The sequence below is a fragment of the Peromyscus californicus genome, unplaced genomic scaffold (genome assembly GCF_007827085.1).
Source record: "Peromyscus californicus insignis strain IS unplaced genomic scaffold, ASM782708v3 Scaffold_10__1_contigs__length_136768540, whole genome shotgun sequence".
NCBI classification, from domain to species: Eukaryota; Metazoa; Chordata; class Mammalia; order Rodentia; family Cricetidae; genus Peromyscus; species Peromyscus californicus.
This window is the reverse complement of record NW_026294391.1, coordinates 54822398-54848254: the sequence shown is the minus strand read 5'-3', so window position 1 is coordinate 54848254 and position 25857 is coordinate 54822398. Positions and strand designations below refer to the sequence as shown.

At 40.8% G+C, this 25857-nt stretch overlaps 1 protein-coding gene across 2 annotated transcripts in view; it reads left to right on the top strand.

Moving 5' to 3' along the window:
• Positions 1-25857, top strand: part of Ophn1 (oligophrenin 1) — a 358580-nt gene that overhangs the window by 194864 nt on the left and 137859 nt on the right. For both annotated transcript variants that reach the window (XM_052733231.1, XM_052733226.1), the window contains exons 6-11: positions 77-178; positions 4228-4338; positions 15810-15914; positions 17284-17413; positions 19308-19408; positions 24894-24985. In XM_052733231.1, the coding sequence (XP_052589191.1) occupies positions 77-178; positions 4228-4338; positions 15810-15914; positions 17284-17413; positions 19308-19408; positions 24894-24985 (641 nt within the window). The remainder of the gene's footprint in view (positions 1-76; positions 179-4227; positions 4339-15809; positions 15915-17283; positions 17414-19307; positions 19409-24893; positions 24986-25857) is intronic.

The following is a 25857-nucleotide window of genomic DNA, read 5'->3' as shown; positions in this document are numbered from 1 at the left end:
AATCTTCCCTTCTCATTTCTGAGTCCATGGTATTAAGCCATAGAAGTTTAATGCAAAGCTTCTGTTCCATGTCTAGGAGAGGAAGAAGAAATTTGAAAAGGATGGTGAGAGGTTTTACTCATTACTGGACCGGCACTTACATCTGTCATCCAAAAAGAAAGAGTCTCAGTTGCTAGAGGTACGTTGTTTACCCATGTCTATCCCTGACTCCGTCTTGTGCTGTGCCTTAGAAACCACAGTCATTTCTGCTTGTGAGCTTTCTCCATAAAATGGCTCAGCAGGAGCAATGGAAACATTTACAGGGAGTACCTGAGACTTAGGCCCCAGGCTCCCTGAGTCTCGAGCCAGTTCCTCCACTAACTTCCCCTGTTAAGGAACTTTATTCTTGGCGCCAGTCCCACTGTGTGAAAGAGTCATAATCAAGTATCTCCAGTGTCACTTTCAATTCCAAGTTCCTAAGTCTGTGATTCTAGATTCTATGTTTGGATAGATTTCCACTAGTATTGGATTTGGTATAGAAGGAGCAGATATTTTCCCTTTGTGGTATCCCATTGCCTGCTTTGGTGGAGGAAGGAAATGCTGCACCCCAGCTGCTGCTTCTATGAGACTTACAGTGGCTACGATTCTCCCAAGCCACTGTCTACTAGATATCTACCAAATCATCTTTACATTGGGTAGAACATGACTACAGGGACACGAATACAATGTCCTTGTCATTCTACACCTTATAGCTAGGATTCTAAGTTAAGAATGTTCATTAATCTCATAGCAGTGAGGCTCCTTTCTGTACTGTAAAATGTTTGTTTATTAATAGTCTTGAGGGACCTAGGGAATGAGAAGGTGAAGACATAAGCCTGGATGAGGAATCTTCTCTGTGATAGAAAGGTGCCTTTCCAATTTGGATAATCATTTTAAAAAAGATAAAATGTATAACAAATAGAAATGGAGAAATTGCCCTAGACCAAAGCTAGTCCCCTCAAGGCTGAAAGGCATGAGAGACTCTTGACAAGTTACTTGTTCAGAATTGATGTTACTCTAAAAGACTAGTGAAAGACAAGATAGTGTAGTCAAATGCAGTGGGCTCACATCTTGACTAGTACAACAACAGAAAAAAAAGAGGAGGAAGGAAGGAAGAAAGAAAGAGAAAAGAAAAACATGGCCAAGACATCAAAGCATGGAGAAATATTTATTATCTGTAGCAGGTAAGGAGAGCACCGGGATAATTTCCAAAGTGATGATGTCTAAACAGAAGGAGGGTGAGGGAAATTTTAGAGAGGCTATTTTAATAGTGGCTCTCTGTGCAAAGCTGCATATGCAGACAGTGTGGCTTTTCTCAAATACCTGTTCCCCAGACAGTCTAGAATTATAACTCATGTTAGGCAGGGAGTGCCTATGTTACCAGGCCCAATGGAAACCTAGGGCTATTATCAGTTTTGAGAGCACCGTCTCTGGCAGCTCTTTTTACTCTATTGTTAGAGCTTATCGAAAGAGGAATTTCATGTACCCTTTGCAAAACTGCTACAGAGTCCCTTAGTAACTTACATAAAGTTTCTTCTAGACTGGATCTCTCACACCTTTCCTCTTTGGTGACTTTTCTTTGTACCCTTTCACTGAAATAAATGCTATCTGGGATTATGACTATATGTTGAATCCCCAGTCCTGTGAGTCCTCTCAGTGACTACCAAATCTGAGGATAGTCATAGGGACCCATGGGGATACAGTCCATATGTTGGTGGTTTTGCTATGAAGGCATCTAGAGTATTTTAGTGGTTTTGTGCACTATGTAGATGTCCTTGTTTGCACTTTGTGGGGGCTTTTGATGTTTTAAAACAGGGTCTCACCCAGAATGTCCCCATATTCTCAGAAGTCTCCCTGTGTCTGCCTCCTAAGTGCTGGGATTGTAGGCATGAGCCAGCATACCCAGCCTTTGTTGACATTTCTGATGAGCTGGACTGCAGTCATTGTTCTGTTTATTAAAATGAAGTAAGGGAAATTGAGTCACTTTTATTAAATGAAGAGGTTTTATTTTTTGAAGCTATTTTAAAGCTGGGTGTAGTAGGTAATTGTTATAATCTCAACACTCAAGAGGCTGAGGCAGGAGGATTGCTGTGAGTTTGAGGGCAGCCTGAGTTACATAATCAATTCTATATAGTGAGACTCTGTCTCAGAAATGAAGAAAAAAAAAGAATTGAAGACATGGAGGAAGAGAGAGAGAGAGAGAGAGAGAGAGAGAGAGAGAGAGAGAGAGAGAGAAGGCTGCAATTGTAGCTCAGGAGTTCAAGGCCATCCATGGCTATAGAGAGAGTGTAGGGCCAGCCTAGGATACATAAAACCCTGTGCCCCAAAAGGAAACAAGGAAAGAATCATGTCATTGCTAAATCACTTTTCTGTTTTATTGTTACATTGCCTCATCTCAGAATAGTGTGAAAGATGTCAAGAGACACTGTGTAGGGTAGGTCTAGGCTTTTTTCGGGGGAGGGAAGACAGGGCAAGGAGGAGTGTGTACTGGGCTATAACCCAGACACGTTTCTTTCCTTTCACTTTTATTTGATGATTATAAATTCACATGTGGTTATAACAAATGAGACAGCTTTCATGTAACTTAAAGAAAAAAATGGAAGAACAGAGTAGAACTGTTCTACTGAACTCTGTAGAAAGTACAGAGATGAAGTATTGGATCCCTGACACACATTTTCACTATTATTAAGATCCTGGGCTTATTTATTACAACTGGTGAGCAAATGGGTGTTATGTTCTGTGGGATATGGATTGTTTGTTTTTACTTTGTTGGGTTTGGAACCTTGCACATGCTAGGCAGGAACTGTGATACTGAATTACTCCTCTTTTAGCCCCATTCTGTGGGATTTGACAAGTGTATAATGACACGTGTCCAGTGTAGTATCATGGAGATTAGCTTCACTGTTCTACAATTCTCTTGTCTCCACGCTTGTTCATCTCAAATCCCTGGCAGCCACTGATCTTCATATTTTTGTCTTTTCTATAATGTCATGTTGTTGGAATCCTACAGCATGGAGCCTTTCATATTGATTTATTTAGCACTATGTGTCTATTATTCCTATATTTTTATGACTTGATAGCTAACTCATGTCTTTTCAGGGCTGTTGTCTGGTTGTACCACATATGTATCTTATATTCTATGGAAGGATATTTTTTCTTCTGAATTTTGGCAGTTATTAATATGGCCATGGTAAATGTTCATGTGTAGATTTTGTTGAGATTGTTTTGGTAAATGCTATAGAGTACAAAAGTTGGGTTGCATTGTAAGCAGATGATTTATTTTTTAAGAATCTGCTATTTTCCAACATGTACCATTTTTCTTTCCGACTAGCTCTAAAACTTTCTTTTGCTTGATGTTCTTATCAGCATTTGCTGTTGTCAGTGTTTTTACTGTTAGCCACTCTAATAGGTGTGCAGTGGTATCACATTTCTGTTGTCATTTGAAATGTCCCAATGACATGCAATATTGAACCCTTTCCATTTTACCATAGTTGCTTACAATCCATGGTCTCATCATTCTGCAGCCTCCGCCTTCTCTTCGTTAGTTTCTGATGCTTGTTCTCTTGCTTCTGATTTTTTTGTGCCTTTTTGCTTTTCTGCTTAAAAGGCAGACAGGATGTTTGGATAAAGAAACTGAAGTAAGTGCTTAGTGTGAGCTTTCATGCATATTTGGATAGGACTTAAGTTGGTCTTAGTTCGCTGTTGCTGTAGTTCCTTTGCAGCCCTTGCTTTGTCTTTTCTTAGCAATTTATTCTTGAATTGGATAGTAGTTCTTCCGTGAATGTGGTGATCCCCTAGCATTGAGCACCTTTCACTTCCAGTGTCTGTGCCAATGGAATTCCGATTCTCTCCATTCACCTCTAGTCCAGTTTTTGCAGCGGCACTTATCCCCATGACTTTAATTTTCTGTTGGATTTGAGAAGAAAGGTTTTCCAACGTGTCCAGTGTTTTCCCTGATCTGAAAATCAGTTTTGTAACTCTCAAGGTTCCTCCATGCTAGACTAGAAATAGAAAGCCCAGTTTTTAATCTCCTGGTTTCATATTCCCTCTCTGTAAAATAAAGTAAAATAGAATTAAAGAAAACAATAGAAATAGGATATATGCAGGTGACTCAATGCCTCTTTAGCTGTAGAATTTTATTGATTCGATCATTCCTGAGATTTCAAAATGACCATGCCACATATGACATTTGTTGCCCTCTTTCTACAGGCAGACCTCCAAGTGGATAAGGAAAGGCACAATTTCTTTGAGTCCTCTCTTGATTATGTCTATCAAATCCAGGAAGTTCAAGAATCCAAGAAGTTCAATATTGTGGAGCCAGTAAGTTTTATCTGTTGGTGAATATTCTAAAATAAAATTTCCCAAATCTTCCAGTGAATGTGGAGAACTTTGGTCATAAAATTGGAAGCTCAAAGAATAAAAATGTCAGTCCATGCTCAATAATATAACACCAGCACATAAGCTTGTATTTTCATGCTCTTTTAGAAATGTTCACTTTCTTCCTTACCACATTTACACTATTTTGCTTTATAGTTATATCCATTTTCTTTCTTCATTTTCCTTGATTCATTCCCTCCCCAAATGTCTGTCATGCTTTATTTTTTTCCTCGTAAAGCATCACTCTTTACAATAGCCACAAATAATATAAAATACCTTGGGGTATTTTATTATTGACTAAGCAAGTGAAAGACCTCTATGACAAGAACTTTAAGTCTGAAGAAAGAAATTGAAGAAGTTATCAGAAAATGGAAAGATCTCCCGAGCTCATGGATAGGTAGGATTAACATAGTAAAAATGGCAATCTTATCAAAAGCATTCTACAGATTCAGTGTAATCCCCATCAAAATCCCAACACAATTCTTCACAGACATGGAAAGAACAATATTCAACTTCATTTGGAAAAACAGAAAACTCAGGATAGCTAAAAGAATCCTGCATAACAAAGCCACCTCTGAAGGCATCACCATCCCTGACATCAAGCTCTACTATAGAGCTATAGTAATGAAAATAGCTTAGTATTGACATAAAAACTGACATGTGGACCAATGGAATTGAATTGAGGACCCTAACAATCCACACACCTATGAACACCTGATTTTTGATAAAGAAGCCAGAACTGTACAGTGGAAAAAAGAAAGCGTCTTCAACAAATGGTGCTGACATAACTGGATGTCAACATGTAGAAGGCTGCAAATAGATCCATATCTATCACCATGCACAAAATTCAAGTCCAAGTGGATTAAAGACCTCAATATAAAACAAGTTACACTGAACCTGATAGAAGAGAAAGTAGGAAATAGTCTTGAACACATTGGCACAGGAGACCATTTCCTAAATATAACACCAGTAGCACAGACACTGAGAGCAACAATTAATAAATGGGACCTCCTGAAACTGAGAAGCTTCTGTAAGGCAAAGGACACAGTAAATAAGACAAAATGACAGCCTACAGAATGGGAAAAGATTTTTACCAACCCCACATCTGACAGAGTGCTGATCTCCAAAATATATAAAGAACTCGAGAAACTAGACATCAAAGTAATGAACAATTACAATTAAAAAATGGTCTATCGCCGGGCGGTGGTGGCGCACGCCTTTAATCCCAGCACTCGGGAGGCAGAGCCAGGTGGATCTCTGTGAGTTCGAGGCCAGCCTGGGCTACCAAGTGAGTCCCAGGAAAGGCGCAAAACTACACAGAGAAACCCTGTCTCGAAAAACCTAAAAAAAAAAAAAAAAAAAAAAAAAAAAAATGGTCTATAGAGCTAAACAAAGAATTCTCAAAGGAAGAATTTCAAATGGCCAAAAGATATTTAAGAAATTGCTCAGCATCCTTAGTCATCAGGGAGATGCAAATCAAAACAACTCTGAGATACCATCTTACACCTGTCAGAATGGCTAATATAAAAAGCACTGCAAACAGCTTATGTTGGAGAGGATGTGGAACAAGGGGAACACTCCTCCACTGCTGGTGGGGGTGCAAACTTGTATAGCCACTTTGTAAATCAGTGTAGTTGTTTCTCAGAAAATTGGGAATCAGTCTTCCTCAAGACCCAGCTATACCACTCTTGGGCATATGCCCAAGGAATGCTCAACCATACCACAAGGGCACATGCTCAACTATGTTCATAGCAGCATTATTTGTAGTAGCCAGAACCTGGAAACAACCTAGATGCCCCTCAACTGAAGAATGGATAAAGAAAATGTGGCACATATACACAGTGGAATACTATTCAGCTGTAAAAAACAATGACATCATGAGGTTTGCAGGCAAATGGATGGAAATAGAAAATATCATCCTGAGTGAGGTAACCAAGACTCAGAAGGACAAACATGGCATGTACTCACTCATAAGTGGATACTAGACATAAAGCAAAGGATAACCAGACAACAACCCACAACTCCAGAGAAGCTAGCTAACAAGGAAGACCCAAAGATGGATTCATGGATCACCCAGGGAAGGTGAAATAGATAAGATCTCCATGAGTAAATTGGGGATGAGGGGTGGGCAATGGAGGGTAGGGGATAGGGGATGAGAACATAAGGGAATGGGAAGGTTGAGCTGGAACAGGGATGAAGTAGGAAAGTAATGAAAGAGATAACATGATAGAGGGAGAGAGATATCATGGGGATAGAGAAACCTGGTGCTAGGGAAGTTGCATCACAGAGCTTTTCTCCAGTGACCGATGGAAGCAGATGCAGAGATCCACAATTAAACACCAGGCAGAGCTCCGGAAGTCCAGTCAAAGAGAGAGAAGAGGGAATCCATGAGCAAGTGCATCAGGATCATGATGGGGAAGCCTGCAGAGACGACCAAACCAAACTAGTGGGAACTCATGAAAGTTGGATCAATGACTGTGGAGCCTACATGGGATTGGACTAGATAGACCCTCTGCATGGCCTGACAGTTATGTAGCTTGATCTGCTTGGGGGGGGCCCTGGTGGTAGGATCAGAATCCATCCCTGGTGCATGAGCAGGCTTTTTGAAGCCCACTACCTATGATTGGACACCTCGTGCAGCCTTGAGGCAGGGGGAAGGGCTTGAACTTGCCTCTACCGGATGTGCCTCCCCATGGGAGGCCCTTACCTCCTTGTGGGGAGGGGAGTGGAAGGTAGATTGGGAGGGGGAGGCTGGGGGGGGGAGAAGGGAAGAGGGGGATCTTTGGTGTGTAAAAATGAATGAAAAATTTTAATAGGAAAAATAAATAAAGAAAAGTTAAAATAAATAAAAGTAGTATTTTATTAATTCTTAGAGAATTTGGTACAATGTGTCTTGATCATATTCTTCCCACTCCTTCCCTTAACTCCTCCCAGACTCACCCCCATCTCTCCCCCACCCCTGTTTTTTTTTTTAAAGAAAAGACTATCTCACATCAGCTGTCCTGACTCTTAACAATATTTATGTCCCCTTTTCTGTGATGTCCCTAGAGCCGTAAGGGTTAGGGGTTGTGTTCTAATGTATTGATTGGAGGCAGAGACCCTACTACCAGTTTATTTTTACATTTTGGCCAGTTGTGACTTTCTATAATATTCTTCATCTACTGCAAGAATAAGCTTATTTGATGATGGATGAGAGCAATACTTACCTCTGAATGTAAGGATGAGTATTTAGAACACAGTTACAGATTATGCTAGTTTAGTCGTGGGAGCAAGTTCACTAGGTACCCTGGTCTGACCAGCCATAGGTAGCTGGCTAAATGAATGGTGCCAGGTATGAATTCCCTCCCATTAGGTGGACCTTAAATCCAATCAGATGACTGTTGGTTACTGATGTAAGTGCCACAGTGTACCTTTCAGGATATCTTGCCATGCTAGCCATTGTTGTTTATTCATTGGCATTATAGCTGGATAGGACTTGATTGCTTCCCTCCATTGGCAGCTTGCATGGCTCCTTCTGAAACTATGAGGAGTAATCCTCAGTGAGGAATCTTCCAGGGAAGATCCAGATCAATTCCTTCAAATTCTGTGTCTGAGGTGTGTGCTGTCTTCAGCAATCAGGTCTTATCTTCTAGTCTGAAAGGTACCAAAGGCAACAGCAATGGCCTATATTGTTTTGGGAGAGTGTCTTGGACTCCTCTAACCAACAACTTGCAAGTAGGTTTCATATGCCTGGCACTGGGTTTTTATTAGGTAGTTTATGTTCTTTTAGGGGGAGCATTGTTACCCCAATTGATGTATTTCTCTTTGTGTATGTACACACACACACTCACTCACTCACTCACTCACTCACTCACTCACTCACTCATCTAATTTTAAGGAGCTATTAAAAATGATTCCTCTACGGCTTTTCTAAACATCTTTAGTGTTATTTGTCCCTCTTCCTTCCCCTTCCCTTTGTGTTACCATTCCTCTTTCCTCCTTAGGTAAGTCTCTCCTACTCATTATCCCTCTTAGAACAACTGTGTCCTACAATTCCCTTGTCTAGTGCTCCTGCCCAACCCATCCCCTGCCAGCTTCTCTTTTTGCTTCTCTGGCATTTGTAGTTATTTCAGGTTATATACTCACTTCTGGAGATTTAGGGTTAGGGTCTGAGTTACCCCACTCAATATAATATTTTCTATTTTCATCCATTTATCAGCAACGTTCATGATTTTATTTTTCTTTACATCTGAATAATATTTTATCATGTATACCACATTTTCATTCTCTATTCCTCAGTGGAAGGACTTGTAGGTTGTTTTTATTTCTTAGGTATTGTGAATAGAACAGTAATGGTTATTGTAGATTATGATGAGGAAGCCTTTGGGTATATTACAAGAAGTGCTAGGTAGGTCATATGGTAGTCTACTTTTAGATTTTTATTTCTTTTGTTTTTTGAGAAGGGTTTCTCTGTAGCTTTGGAGCCTGTCCTGGATCTCGCTCTGTAGACCAGGCTGGCCTTGAGCTCACAGAGATCTACCCATCCCTGCCTCCTGAGTGCTGGGATTAAAGGCATGTGCCACAACCACCTGACTACTTTTAGTTCTTTGAGAATTCTCCACACAATTTTCAGAGTGGTTGCACCAGTTTGCAATTCCAATAGTGAATGAGGGTTCCCCTTTCCCCATATCCTCACCAGCATTTGTTGTGGTTGTTTTGTGGATCTTTGCCATTCAGACTGGGTGAGATGAAATCTCAATGTTATTTTAATTTGTATTTCCGTAATTGCTAAGGATAATGAGCATGTTTGAGGGGTGGATTTTTTTTTTGCTATTTTTTATTTCTGCTATTGAGCACTCTCTGTTCAGTTCTATAGCCCTATTTTTAAATTTTCAATTTTTTTTAATTTTTAAAATATGTATTATGGATATTGCTTCTCTTTGGGCATTCTCTATACTTGATAGATTTATTCCTTAGCTATGATTTTTTTTTAGTTTTATGAAGTTCCACTTGTCAATTCTTGGCCTAATTCCTGGGCAAATGGAGTCCTATTCAGAAAGTTCTTTCCTACACCCAAATCTTGTCTGTTTTCTTCTAATAGTTTCAGTGTGTCAGGCCTTACACTAAGCTATTCAATTCATTTGGAGTCACTTTTGTGCAGGTTGATAGACATAGACCTACTTTTTTCCTCTGCATGTGGACATCCAGTTTTTCCAGCATCTTTTCTGCAAAGATTTTTGGCATCTTTGTCAAATATTATATGGCTGTAGTTACATTTACTTATGATGGAGTTTTCTGTTTTGATCCATTGGTCTACAAGTCTGGTTTTCTGCAACTACCATGCTGTTTTTTTAACTACTGTAGCCCTGTAATAAATCTTGAGATCTGGATTGTGAAGCCCACCAGCATTTTTCTTTTCTTTTCTTTCTTTTTATTTATTCTTTGTGTCTTTCACATCATGCACCTCCATCACACTGATTTCCCTGTCCTTTCATATCCACCCTCTGCCCTTGTAACCTCCCCCCCAAAATAAAATAAAATAAAATTTTAGAGAAAAAAAGAAGAAAAATGAAAAAAGAGAAGGAAAAATCAGTTTCGTCATTGAAGCTGTAGTGTGACACAGTGAGTCACACAGTAAAACCCTTTTATCCATATATCTTTACTTGCAAGTGTTCATTGCAAAGGGTCCGGTTTGAGGCCTCTGGCTTCTACTATACTGTTGATGCTGGGCCCTCACTGGGACTCTTCTTGGTTATCCTGCTGTTGCCCTGTGTTGTGGAGGTCCTGCTGCTTGGATCTGCAGGACAAGTCCCTTTATGTGCTGCAACAGATCATGCAGATCACAGATAGGGTGGATGTTGGGGTGGGCCAACACATAACCCTGGTTCTGGGCCGGGGTAGTTGCAGGGTTGGTCAGCTCTCCAGCTCTCCCCTGTCCTCACTACCAGAGTGAACTCTTCTGCCTCTGCATTGCCCTCCTAGTTCATCCCTTGCAGCAATGAGCAAGGGGGTGGGGCCAGTTCTCCTGCTTTCATGTCCTCAGGGCCTGCTCACTCACATCTACACCTTCAGGGACAGCTCTACTGTGTTGCCTAGACATGGCGTAGGGGCCACTCTCCCAAGTGCTGCAGCTGATGGCGGCAGAGCCAGCTCTCTTGCTCTTATGACCTCAGGGCCAGCTCTCCCACATGCCTCAGGTGTTGATGGGCGTGGGGGAGGTAGGCATCTCTCCCCTGCCCATGCTGCCACATGACAGATGAGTAATGGGGACAGCTCTCCCATGCTCACAACATCGGGGCTGGCTCACCCACACCTGCTGGTCACCAGCTGCAACACTCCTGAGAACAGGCCCTGCACTTCACCTGGGCAACACAATAGAGCCAACCCCATTGGTGGAGGCGTGGGTGAGCACTTGGGAACCCTGCACCTTGCCTGGGCAGTATAGTAGAGCTGTGGTGGAGGTGTGGGCAAGCCAGGCCCAAAGTTGTGAGCATGGGAGAGCTGTGCCCATTACTCATCTGTTGTGTGGTGGTGGTGGTGGGGTAGGTGGAAGAGCCCCCTCCCTCCCTCCCTGCCCCCCTCCACTCATCAATGCCTAAGGCAGGTGGAAGGACTGGCCCTGAGGTCATAAGAGCAGGAGAGCTCTCCCAGCCCCTACACCTTGCCTGGGCAACACAGTGGTGTTGGCCCTGAAAGTGTAGGTGTGGGGAGAACTGCCCCTGAGGATGTTTGAGAGCAGGAGGAGAACTGGCCCCCACTGCCTGCTCATCGCTCCAGGGGGTGAACCAAGGGCAATGCTGGAGAACTCACCCTGGTGGTGAAGACAGGGGGAGAACTGGCAGGCCTGACCAACCCTGCAACTGGAGGTGGGAGTGGGGGTTGGTCCTGTGGGCCCAGGGGTGCAGGATCTCCACGACACAGGGCAGCAATGGTTATCCAGGGAGAGTTCCAGTGAGAGTCCAGCATCAATGGTGTAGCAGAGACCAGGGGCCTTGAACCAAACCAGTGACTCTTTGTGATGAACACCTGCGTGTAAAAAGGTATGGATAATGGGGTTTCCTGCATGAATCACTGTGTCACACTGCAGCTTCCATGGCAAGAGTTTCCCTTTCCCCCTTCTCTCTCTCTCTCTCTCTCTCTCTCTCTCTCTCTCTCTCTCTCTCTCTCTCTCCTCCTCTCTCTCTCTCTCTCCCTCCCCTCCCTCCTCCCTCCCCTCCCTCCCTCCCCTCCCTCCCTTCCCCTCCCTCCCTCCCCCTCTCTCTCTCTCTCTCTCTCTCTCTCATCTCTCTCTCTCCTCTCTCTCTCTCTCTCTCCTCCTCTCTCTCTTTGGTTTTTGAAGACAGGGTTTCTCTGTGTAGTTTTGGTGCCTGTCCTGGATCTCGCTCTGTAGACCAGGCTGGCCTCGAACTCACAGAGATCCACCTGGCTCTGCCTCCTGAGTGCTGGGATTAAAGGCGTGTGCCACCACCGCCCAGCTTCCTTTTTTCTCTTAAATTTTATTTTGTTTTATTCTGGAGGGGAGGGAGATGGGCGGGTCCATCCCAACATCCACCCCATCTAAGATCTACTGAAGCACAGGGGTGGGGGATGGGGTGGGGTCGCTTCTATGGACCCGGGGCTGCAGGATCTCCATGACACAGTTGTACTTTCTCTAGGACTTTTCTCATGAAGACATGTTGGATTTTGTCAAAGGCTTTTTCTTTATCTATTGAGATGATCATGTGAGTTTTTGTCTTTAGGTTCATTTATATGATTTATTACATTATTGGTTTACCTGTATTGAGCTAGCCCTGCATCACTGGGCTTAATCTAACTTGTTCATGATAGGTAATCCTTTTGATATGTGCCTAAATACAGTTTGCAAGTATTTTATTGAAGATTTTTGCATCTGTGTTTATTAGGGATATTGGCCTGTAATTGTGTGTGTGTGTGTGTGTGGTGTGTGTGTGTGTGTGTGTGTGTGTGTGTGTTTACCTGGTTTTGCTATTAAATAGTACTGGCTTTGTAAAAGGAGTTTGGAAGTACCCTTTCTATTTCTATTTTTAAAAACAATGTAAGAAGTATACTTTGTAGATATTCTTTGAAAATCTTACGTTTTTCTGCTGTGAATACATCTGGGCCTGGACTTTCTGGCTTTCCTTCCCCTCATGCTTTCAGAAAGCTTTTTAAACTATGTGTCATTCATATATTTTTAGCCTGTGCTAAGAACTCATGGACCCTACATTTAATCACTTCCTGTTCTACTGTTTTTTATATCTACCTTGTGTAATTGTTTCTACTAAATTCCCTTTAATTTATTACAAAATTTAATGTGTTTTGATTTGAAAATATGCTGACTTTGATAACTGTTTTTATTACTAAGTGCATTCATCACAGAAACGTTTAAAATAGTGTATAGGGTGATCAAAATTTGTTTATATAAAAATAATCTGCCTTAGTTATATACTATTTTGCCTTCCATCTTGCTTGTATACATAGTATATATCTCTTTCTATGTGTATGATGCATACTTTTGAGTGTGAATGTGTCTACATATATGGTACATGAGCGTGAATGTCTGAGTATACATGTGTTGATGCCCACATTTTTATAATTCTATATGTGCTACATGAAAACAGCTATGCATTTTATTGAAGAAACATCAATACTTTGTTGTAGTCCAGGCACTGTGTTAGATACTGGGGTATACTGTAGTATGTAGCTTGAGTTTTCCTGCCTGGCCCACAGTCAGGACAAATCTCTCTCACCTGCCAGTCCCCACAGCCACTCAGACCCAACCAAGCAAACACAGAGACTTATATTGCTTACAAACTGTATGGCCGTGGCAGGCTTCTTGCTAACTGTTCTTACAGCTTAAATTAATCCATTTCTATTAATCTATACCTTGCCACGTGTCTCGTGGCTTACCAGCATCTTCACATGCTGTTTGTCATCATGGCGGCTGGCAGTGTCCTCTCTGACTCAGCCTTCCACTTCCCAGCTTTATTCTCCTCCTTGTCCCACCTATACTTCCTGCCTAGCCAATGGCCAATCAGTGTTTTATTTATTGACCAATCAGCAACACATTTGCCATACAGAACATCCCACAGCAGTAGTAAACCAGATTGACAGTTTCTCATTTATGAACACGATACTGTCATGGGGTAGAAAGAGGGGACAGAACTATGCATGTAATCCAAACTGTTGTAAGTTGTGATAAGATCTATGAAAGAAACAAATTATGTCTAACAAGGCAAAAATTTATGTCAGTGGGGTGAGAAAGATCCCAGTAAGTTCCATTTATAGAGATCTAAAGGGGGAAAGCGTGTAGCCAAAGCCAGGTAAAGACATAACAGGAACAGGAATTCTAAGCCAATTTCCCTAGTGAAGGTAGATTCAAATACCTCCGTTAACTACTGTAACCTGAATACAGGCATATATCATCACAAAGATCATCCAAGTTGGCTTTATCCAACAGGTGCAGGGTTGGTTCAACATTTGAAATAAATCATATAAATGGACTTAAAGATGAAAACCACATCATCTCAATAGATGCCGAAAGGCCTTTGATAAAATCCTGCGTGCCTTCATGATAGTGAGAAAAGAATACTTACACATTCTCAAAGAAATTAAAAGAAGGTGTGTGTCTTCAGATACTTGTAGAAGAAAAGGGAGTTGCAGAAAGTGATGTATGACTGAAGGCATGGGACCCATTGGCATAGGATATGGTTTGGATGTCAGCCTAAGCACCATGGAAAGCCACTAAAGGCTATTAAGTATGACCTGACAGGGAACAGTTTTGTTGTCTAGACAGGGGGCTAGGAAAACAGTTAAGAAGCTATTATAGACTGGGTGAGGTGGCACACACTTGTAATATCCACACCAGGAGGGGAGGCAAAGGCAGGAGAATAATGAGTGTGAGGTCTGCCTGGGATACAAAACTAGGCTCTCCCCAATTAAGTAAGCAAATACTACAGTGATCTAGGCAAGAAGACACATTCACTTGAATTGGTGTGTGGAAGTAGAAACAGTAAAGCATAGTTAGGTTAGAAACCTATTTTGCAGGGTTGGAGATATAGTGCAGTGTTAGAATGCTTGCCTAGCATGTACAAGGTCCTAGGTTCTATCTCTAGCATTTAAAATTAAAATGGGATTTTGGAGGAAACACTAGCAAAAAATTCTGTTGAATTGGACTTAAATGTGAGTTAAAGAGAGATCAGGGCTGATTGTTTAGTTCCTAGTTTGACTGACTGCTGAGTGGTGATGTTATTTTTTGAGGTGAAGTATGGGAGAGAAACAGGAAGGACTGTGGATATAAATGTGAAAGCAGTGAACATATCTCTCTACCATATACTTGTCATAAATGTATGTGTAGGTGGCCATTATATTTATGTTTATACCTTGTTTCTGTCAGGTACGTGCACACATGTTTATACATTTCATGTATGGAACCATGTATACGTCTACCTATTATACTTTGCAAATATGAAACATTTATTTTATTTACTTATAATTTGATGAAGGAAAATTATATTTTCTTTTAGTTTTGTTTACATACATTTGGTTTTTAATGGAATTGAATGATAAAATAGATTTATTATTATTGTGCGGAAATATATGTAGAGATAAAAGGATGACTTGTGGAGTCATTCTCTCCTTTCAACTTTCTGGGGATGGAACTCAGGTAGTCAGGCTTGTGCTGCAAGTGACTTTACCCACTGAGCCACCTCACAGGCCATGGCTTGAATGTTTTGAAACTTAAAAAGCGGACTCCTCATCATTTGTATGTCATCTTCTGCAAGAAGCAACTACTATGGGCTATTCCTGTGGATATATATGCTGAATATCTGTTACCCAAAATGCTTGAGACCAGAAGTGGTTGGGATTTTCGAAAGAAATGTCGGAATATTTGCATGCATATAATGATATATCTTCAGTGGGCCCCCAGTTTAAACACAAAGTCTTAAACCCCCTATACTCATAACCCAAAGATTTAATGCAATATTTTTAGTGTGTTTACATTTTTCACAGTGTGCCTGAGATTTATCACATGAGGTCAGGTGTAAAAATTTCCGTTTTTGGCATTACATCTGTCCTTGAAAATTTTCAGTTTTAGATTTGATGTTTTTTGGATGAGAGATGCTGTACCAGTTTAGAGAAAAGATGCAGTCAGTTCCTGCAGAATCTAATTCCTGAGTGGCTTTGTATGCACTCTAAAAAGACCTGGATTTGCTATTTCCTTTCTGAGACTGAATGCAGGTGAAGTGTTTAACCTAACTCGAGAATACTAATATGTGTGTACCTGCTTGTGTCACCGTGACTGCTGTGAACAGTGTACTCGGTAAACACTCAGGAGTTCTTCCCTGACTTTCTGGTTCCTTTATGTGATCAGTTAGGGAGTGCTGGTGATAGATAATGGTCAGTTTCTAAAGGTGACTTTTGTGTGTCTCCCCTAGGTCTTGGCCTTTCTTCACAGCCTCTTCATTTCCAACAGCTTGACTGTGGAGCTCACACAGGATTTCCTCCCATACAAACAGCAGCTGCAGCTCAGTTTACAGAATGTGAGTTGCATGTGGATGTCTTTCCCTGCCATTGAGATTTGAGCCCCAGTCGTCTTAACTGTGGAATTACAGGTTATTGCGCCGCAGCCAATTTGTCAGACAAAGTGGTGTGGAGTACAAACATGTTAGCGTAGTGGTGTGTTCTTGCTTTTTCAGTTTTGACGCTTCCTCTCTTCGAGGTTTCCTGATGTTCAAACCTAACCTCTATTCAGGAATGCCTCTATTTAGCCAGGATTTATTAAGTGTTGGGACTTTACTGTATTGCTCGCAATCACAATCCAGCTGTAGGCTTATTTAAATATAAGGCTTAGGCCTTAAGCTAATTCCGAAGTCAATTAAGACACTTGTGGGCTTTATTATTATGAATGCCCTTATGTATCGTCTTCCTTCTCTCAATGTTAAAGTACTCCTCCATCTTGTTGTACATGCTAGTTCTTATAAATGAGCACAGACATGACATTTTTATGTATTGGAACATGAGAATTTACTAATTTTATCACTTAGCCCTCATTTGATGCGTATTTATGGATACCATGAAAATATACCCTGTGTCAGACAATGTAGAAGTCTCTGGCATACCAGAAGGAGGCATCAACATTTGTCTGTCTTAGATGATCATATATTTTCTTCGAGTAGAGGCATAACCACAGATACATCATAATCCTTTATAGTATTTGTAGCTATATGGAATCAGACCAACAGAGAAGGTATTACTAAGATCAGGTGACATTGGACTGGGTGCTACATTGTATGGCCTTCATAGATGTGTTTTTAAATTCAAAACTGCTGATAAGATGCTTGCTTAGGGGGATTGTGATAGACAGTTTTACCTACTTTTTTCTTTCTGCATTTATTCCTTCCTTCTGGGTTCTCTCCTTTACCTGAATGTGAGAGTGCCTGTTTTCTGCTGACTTACACAATCTTTCTACAATCAAGTTGACTCCTCTGCCATGTGTAACTTGACAAATGTGAGCTAATCCCAGGCGTTCGCATGTGTACTCATGGCTGACTCATTGTTAGTATGGTTGACAGCTGGGGCCGACCAGTGTAGTCCTCCTTTTCTTCACTAACATAATGAAATTGCCCTTAGGTTAAAGTAGGGTCAGCCTAATCTCCTTATTTACTTGAATCTTGAATTAACCTATTGGGTAGAACCTCTGGCTTCTTGTGGTATCTGTGTTTTTGTTTCCTTTCTACTTCATAATACCATTAAACTCTAGAATTATTTCTAGTCACTACCATTCAGCAGTCTTCTATATGTTTTAGCACATGCTGTGAGCAGAGAAATCTCTGTACTATATCTATGACCTGTAAATACACAGTCTTGCTGATGATAGTGGTGCTAATGATTATAATGGTCTCTTGACAGACAAGAAATCATTTCTCCAGTACCCGAGAAGAGATGGAAGAACTTAAGAAAAGGATGAAAGAAGCTCCTCAGACATGCAAACTTCCGGGACAGCCAACCATTGAAGGCTATCTGTACACACAGGAGAAATGTGTGTGGGCATGCAGGGCTCCAGTTGGCTTGCCACTTTACCTTTCTGAACACTGGGAATTTCTGTTCGTAGATCCATGTCAGATACAACTCCTTGGAGGGCAGGGTGGGAATAGAAAAAATGTAAAAGGAAGAAACTTGAGGGGGAGTTGGGACACTGTGTCTCTAGAGTAGTAAGATCTAATGTTTTTCTCTGAGATTCAATATGAGGAATGTTAATTGTGTACAATGAACTTTGGGTCAAAAAGGAGGTAGGGCAAAGAAGGCAGATAGATCCTATTTATTGCACATACTATGTGCAGTGCTCTAAAAGCCTCATCCCATTTAATCTTTGATTCCACATTATGTTCATTTTATACTAGAGACCACTGAGGCTTAGAACAAGCACTAGATCTAAGATCTAATTCAGTTGTATCCTATGCCCAAACTGATACTCTTTCCAGTGTATCCTATCCCACCCACCACCCTCAGAGCCTGTACAGTGTCAAGTGGTGAGCAGCATCCTAGTTATCTTCATACATGACAGCCTAAACTGTCTACAGTGAAGTAAACTTGCCCCTAGTTGACAACCTCTGCTACATACTGTACAGTGCCTCTGTGCCTCAGTTTTCAGTCAAATGGCTGTCACTCAGTTGAATGAACACTCACAAGCATTGTTTCTGCCAAATGCTATGCAACACATTGAGAGTACAAAAAAGTGATAACATGTTTTCTTTCTTTTTTCTTTTCTCAAAGCAATTCTCAGACTGATAGAGATAGGAAAGTATTCATGAAACATTTCGAGCACCCTCTTTGGGGCATATATCTAAGAACTTCTCTGAGGCAGTGATGCTTGACCTAGAACTTGAATGTTCAGTGAGAGTGTGACAGGTAAACAGAAACTGGGCTAGGGCTTGGTAGAGAATTCCAGGTGTGTGCTACTATATGAGTTGAGGCACAGGAGTGATGGAGAACATACCTCATGCTTAGGTCTTGGTTTGTTTTGGATAGCCCTTGTTGTTCTGATGTAATTCTTCATTCTTAAATACATGTCGTGTGCAATCCATTTTAAATACATGCTGAGTTTACAGTACAAGCTATATGCCCATTGAAGTATATGGGAACTGGAAGTAATTCAATGGCACAGGATCATAGAGGTGACGGTGCCCAATGACAAGTCCAGAATGGCCAGTTTGATCAAATTATGGAGGGCTTTGAAGGTGGACTAAGTTGTCTGGAGAGAGTAGGAAAGCCATGTGTGATTTGCAAGGGAAATGACATCAATGGAAAGGTAGTTTACAGTACTGGTCTAGTATAATGATGAAGATGGGTTGGACAGGAGTGCATCAGAAATGGGGAAATGAGAGATGTCTGCTTGAACTGATTAATGGGGGGAAAAGTAAATTTGTATTTTATTGGTAAACGTTATATGTATTAGGAAAACAAGACAGCGATGCCACCCTTTAATTCATTGCTAAATGGGTAGGAGAAGTGGAGATAGCTGAAGGAGAGACACGTAAGGAGTGGTATGGACACAACTCAATGGTAGTCAAATGAGAGGTTTCAGGAAAGAGGAACACTGGCAGGGCTTTCCAGCTTCTGGATGCATAGGTGTCTTGATTCCCAGCAACTGTTGCAGGGAGCGTAGGTTTGGAATGAGCCAAGAATGAATATGGGAAACAGTTGGTGAGGGTCTCTGTGGGTACAGTAGGTAGGTGGGGGTAGGTAAAGATAGAGCACAGGTGAACGGCAGAGATTGACCTGGGGTTTGTCTGCAAAAAGTAAGCAATAGCCTGGGACTCTGCATAGAATGTAGAGGCCTTGGACTCAACTTCAAGCACTGGAGAGGAAAACAAACGTCTTCTGCTTTGGGGAGCTTAAATATTCTGCTAGTTCACTTTCTCCTGTCTTTGTAGGGGCTCTGGGGATCTCCTGGGTGAAATACTACTGTCGGTATGAGAAGGAGACCAGGACACTCACCATGACACCGATGGAACAGAAGCCAGGTGCTAAGCAGGTCAGTTCTAGTTACTGCTACTTTGTGAGTGTATCTCAGAAAAGAACATATATTGACAAGTGTCAAATAATCAAGTCTATCACTGTTATGTAAAAACCAGGATTTTACGTGTTCTCTTTGGCCCAAGTTTATGTGGGCCATGGCTAAGATCAGGACTTTTGTTATTATTTGTTTGGTTTTTGAGAAAGGGTTTTGTTCTGTGACCCAGGCTGGCCTAGAACACATTGTGTAGCACAGATATGACTTGAACTTGTAGCAAGTCTCCTGCCTCAGACTCCTGAGTGCTGGATTAAAACAGGTGTGTTTCATCATACACAACTGTAGATGAATTTCTAAATGGTCTTATTAAATAAAAAAACATGGAGCCAAATATAGGGGTTAAAGCCTTAGAGATCAGGAAAATAGGGAAAGCTACCAGCCAATCTTACCTCACCAACTCTGCAGCTTCCAAATGCAAGCTACTTCCTGTCTTACCAATGCCTTTTTTGCCTTGCTGTTCTGCCCTCTCATTGGCTCTTAGTCCGGCTACCTCACTTGCTTGTCACTGTCTGTCTGTACAGACCTCCAGGTCTCTATGGTTGGTATTGGGATTAAAAGCATATGTCACCATACTTGGCTCTGTTCCCTAGTATGACCTTGAACACACAGAGATCCTGCCTGATAAGTGATGGGATTAAGGGCGTGTGCTGCCTGACTTTTTGTTTACTTAAAATGGCTGGCCTTTCCCCCTGATCTCCAGGCAAGCTTTATTAAAGCACAAATAAAATATCACCACTTTCCAGCACAAACAAAATATCACCACACACAACTCCTACCATCAGGGTTTATGATGGTGTTTTTCTGTTTTCAGCCTATTTAGTATTGCAGTTGCCTATCGCTTGTATAAAGAACATATCCAAAACATGGATGATTCTTTTAAATAGTGAGTTTAAAAAATATAATTTCTGGAATGCCTTTATTAAAAGTGTGTGTGTATATGTATCTCTCTCTCTCTCTCTCTCTCTCTCTCTCTCTCTCTCTATATATATATATATATATATATATATATATATATATATGCACCTTTTAAATATTTACACATTGTTGGAAGCTTTAAGTATATATCTGTGTGTATCTGTTGCCTGAAGTTAGAATCACCTACACCACATTAAAATCTCTATAAGTAGCTCATGTTTCTTCCTCTCCTCTTCAAGCCTTCTCCTACCTTTCAAAATGCCGAGGTAAGTTTACCACTTGATAGGGTAGTTTACTCCCTGGAAAGAACCTGCTCCTTTCCATGAATGGATGTTTCTACAGGTAAAAACTGATCTTCACATAATTTGCTTTCTGAAAGTACCCCTTTCATTTGCTCTCATACACGTTGTGCTTATGCACCTTTTAAATATTTACACATTGTTGGAAGCTTTAAGTATACACTTGAAGGCCCAAATTAGGTAGACAGGAATTTGGAAAACTGCCTATTTCTATTGATAATAGTTTCTGTAGATGACCAATCCTATATGTATAGCTTCTGCATAGAAAACTAGAGGGGACTGACTTTGATTGCAGAGTGTTGGAAACTACTTTTTGCCTTGGTCTTTAAGCACAGAGCCTTCTATTGTACCTTAAATGTAGGTTCAAGCTGGGGTACACCCTTAGGTAAATGTGTCAATAGGCGTCAGCAAATTCATCTTGGGGTATAGCACAGAAATTGTTCCCAATCAGTCTGAATGTGTCTGTTGTATCTGACTGGCAAGTGCTTATGAGTAATACTAGCTTCAGTCTTTTGTTTTGCCATTTCATGTTAGAGCATGGGGATTGTTGAGATGGGATTTTGAGTAGCCTGGGATGGCTTCAGACTCATTATGATGTAAAGTATGACCTTGAATTTCTTATCCCGCTGCTTCATTTCCTGAGTTCTGGAATTACCCGTGTGTGTCACCATGACTGGTTTATGTGGTACTGGGGATAAACCCTGAATTTCGTGCTTCTTATAACTGAGCTACTTTCCAAGCCCCCATTTTTTTTTATTCTATACAAATTATTATCTGGAGTCTAGACATTAGCTTTCCTCTCACAGAGAGTAATATCTTTTAGATTTTTTTTGCATTCCTTACCAAAAGAGCACCATGCCAAGGACAAAATCAATACACACCACTTTTGTGTCCTCCTAGCATATGAGAACAATTTAGCTTTTCTTTCCCCCTTGTTTCACTGAGTGGATGCTTGCAAAACTGCAATTGTGGGCGCCCAACAGTGAGCCTAAACAGGCTTTTTCTTTTGTGAGACAGAGTCTCTATAGCTTTGGCTATCCTGGAACTCACTATACATACCAGACTGCTTCGAACTTTCAGAGATCCCCCTGCCTCTCTCTCCTGAGTGTTGGGACTAAAGGCATACATGCCTGGCCCTGAGCCTGAACACTTAATGTTGAATCCCTTAAGGAATTGAAAGAGGCACCAGTTCCCATTTAGAAGGTAGTGACTAAATAGAAGTAGTTACTGGATTCACTCAATTTGTATTTGGAAATAATTTCTTCTTGTCAATCTTCTAACACCATGCCTAGTAGTAGTTCATGTTTCTGAAAGGTAAATAATATAAATAAATGAATCAATGATGATAGTAGTAGTGATGGTAGTATAGTAGTAGTAGCAGCAGTAGTGTAGTAGTAGTAGTAGCAGCAGTAGTAGTAATAGTAGTAGTGATAGTAGTAGTAGTAGTAGTAGTAGTAGTAGTAGTAGTAGTAGTAGTGTAAGAACCACATTTTCCTGAAAGCCAATTGTATTCCAAGGATATATGCTACCATGTACCTTATTTCCTATCTTAGCAGCACTGTGGAGCACATTATGAACCCAGTTTGCAGATGGAGTAATTGAATCTCTTTCTTACTGTGATACTTACCAGTGTTCCCTACTAGCGCAACCTGTGAAGTCTTATTTATATTGCTCAGTTTACCAGTCTCCTCCAAAGCAGTACCTTATCAGAATGTTATCCTTCCATGTTAGGCATACTGAAAAAGAGAAAGAGTGATGGATTTTGAAATTAAATAACTGGGTTTATGTGACTCGTGACATGGCATGTCAGGGCACTTACTGCCAAGTCTACACATGTGCTGCCCCCACCCTCCCAATTAATCCATACATGAAAGAACTGGGTTTAAATCCTAGTTCCATGGTAAAATTGCCTTTTGACCTCAAGTTAATTATTTCATGTTACTCAGGTTCATCTTCTTCATCAGAAAAGTGAAAAGGATGATGATTGTGTTCATAAATTCTTTTGAGCCCTGTTTACTAGGGACTAGAGATATATTGATGAATAAAACTGTAGCTGAAAGTTTTCTTATGTCCCACCTGGTCTGCAGCCGCTCAGACCCAAGTAAACACACAGAGGCTTATATTAATTAAAACTGCTTGGCCATTAGCTCAGGCTTCCTACTGACTAGCTCTTACATTTAAACTCAGCCTATTTTTGTTAATCTATATGTCACCACATGTTCTGTGGCTTTACCTGTATGCCATTACATGCTGCTCCCTGGATGGTGGGCTGGCATCTCCTCATTCAGTCTTCCTCTTCCCAGAATTCTCCTTGTCATACTTCCTGCCTGGCTACTGGCCAATCAGCATTTTATTAATCAACCAATCATAGCAACACATTTTCACAGCATAAAAAAAGACATTCCCCCCATCATCAGACATTATCCATGGCCTTACGGATTTCTCAGTCAAGTGAGACATTGAAAACAGGGAATTTTCACATGAATTACAAAGCATGGAGCAGGCCATGTGTAGAATTGGAGGAAAGTTGAGTGTGGTTTATAGGGCAAGAAGCACTTTATTCAGACCAAGAGTCACTTTGGGTGGAGAGAACAGTACATGCAATGTCATGGAGTCATTAAAGAGCATGATTTGTATGTGAAGTGTTTTGTACCTACAGGCCATAAACTATTAGGTGGTGGCTGGAGATGCAGCTGGAGTGGTGTGGATGAGGCCTAGGATCCTAAGCTGCTATATGATGCTAAATGGTGTAAAGGCTAAAGAGGGAGGATGCCTGTATGACTCTGTTACCCACCTTAAGAAACTTGTACATGACACCCCAAGTGTTAGGATAAGAATGGTCTATTGAAGGGTTAATGGATGGTTGAGTTCTTGTATTGGAAGCAGAAAGGATTGGCCCCTAAAAGGCTGAACATACTGAGAGGAGTACTGGGTAGTTAACCAAAGAGCATCAAGATCTGCAATTATTTATTCATTGAGTTTCATTTATTTTTACAGTCTAAATTTTGAGAGAGGATCTCACTGTGTGATCCAGACCAGCCTTGAACTTAACCTTCTTGTGTGTATACCACTGTGTCTGTCTGAACTGGGTATACATCTTAGCTCGGTGATCTAGGTCCTTTTTGACTTTGAGTAAATTGGTATTTGCCAATGGATCATATTGTTTTTGATGGCATAGTGCCATAGGTACAGACCTGGAGCTTAAGCCGTGTTTCTGATTTTGAGACAGTAGGCCAATAGTGCTAGTGTTATTTAATGGATTGTGAAGTTAAAACTTAGGGAGGGAAATTGATTTCTGAGAGTCACATAGCTAGTAAATGGCATAACTAAGGCAATACCCCAGATTTTAAGCTTCCTAGCTTAATGCTACTTTGACCTTACCAACTTGCATGACCGTCAGCCATTGTACCGCTCAGATTCCCCTCTATGTAAGGGCTGCTACAGTGAGGGAAATTAGTGTAAAACCAATGCAGAAAATAATAAACAAGCAAGTAATCAAAAATACCATGTATAGTATGTGGTTCATTTTAAGTGTTAACCAAACCTAACCTCACTTTTGGTGTTACATTGTCCCTATTGAGATCAGAGAGGATCATGCAGTTTGTCTGTGGCCACAAACGAGTTTGGCGGATTTGTTTCCCTGCAGGACTATTATGAACCACACTACCCCATGTATATTGAATATAAAAATGTTGCTTTGATTAATAAACACATTTGCTTGTTTCCCCACTCTTTTTCTACCTTTGGAGAGACTGTTTTTTATGGTTTTTGATATCCTGAGGGTGTGCACTGCCACATTCAGTAAGAAGCTTCTATACTCAACTTTTCTCACACATTCTAAGGATGATTTCAGATAGCTGCTTATGCAGTTGCAGCTTCCCTTCTCAGAAGCCTCATGAAAATTTTATTATGTATACTTAATGCCATTTGGGCAATCCATTTCTCCTGCACTGCCCTTAGATGATGTGTACTGGACTTCCTATTGAATTTGCTGTGCTTGGGAAAGAACACCCTGAGCATTTTCCCCTGGTCTTGGCCACTTATGCTTAGAACAGTGAGAAGCCATCTACCATGTTATTGCAAGGTTTGAAGGTAAAGCTTCTCAGTGAGTCAACACATTGCTCCTGCTGTCTTGGTCAACATCATCCAAGTGACCCTGAGGATACTACAGGAGACAGAAGAAACAACTGTGCATTTTTACTAAGTGTCTGTTAATGCTTCTCTCCTACCAGGGACCCGTGGACTTAACTTTGAAATACTGCGTGAGAAGGAAGACAGAGTCGATTGACAAGAGGTTCTGTTTTGATATAGAAACTAATGAGAGGTGAGTTGTGATGCTGGGACTTGATGGGGTCACTGTGTACCACCGTGAGTTTGGCTGGGTCTTGTATTTTACTCTCTTATTCCTTGTTGCTGAAAATGAGCAATTTATATATAGGCCAGTGGTAGTCCTGCCCCTCAGTCTGCCCTTCACAAGGGTCTCTGTTATACCAGGTCCGGGGCTGGTTTGTTTGTGTTTTTGTTTTCTGTATATCTCTCAACCACATTTCCCTCACTGTCTCTGGACAGAAAAAGTCTTTCCTAGAATTTCATTTGCTGTCATATATGCAAAAATTTGTTTTTTCTCAATTGTGCAAAACTGACAGAATAATTATGCTTGTTCTTTTTAAGACACTGTTAGTATAACTTAGGAAGTAGATTGACACAATTTTTAAAAGAAGACAGAGTGAAGGGTAGAGGTGGTATTGGGGATTTTTTTTCATACCTATTGTAAAATTATGCAAGCTTTTCCTACTTTGACAACATGTATGTGAACTAAAATAGTTATTGACCCCAAATATTAGAACCACTGCTAGCAAATTTGGGACATGATTATATTGTTTTTCTCCAATGCCTTCTTTTTTCTCTCCTCTGAGCATGAAGAGTTTAATGAAGGATAGTTGACTATATTTTTTTAAATTGAAAATGGATTTTTTATACAATATATTCTGGTTATGATTCCCACTCTCCCAGCTCATCCCAGATCTTTCCCATCTCCCCACCCATCCAAGTCTATACCCTTTCTTGCTCTCTCATTAGAAAACATACAGGAATCTGAAAAAAGAAAAAAATAGATAAAATAAAAACAAACAAACTTGAATAGGACAAAATAAACAAATGAACAGAAAAACAAAGAGCCGAAGAAAAAGCACAAGA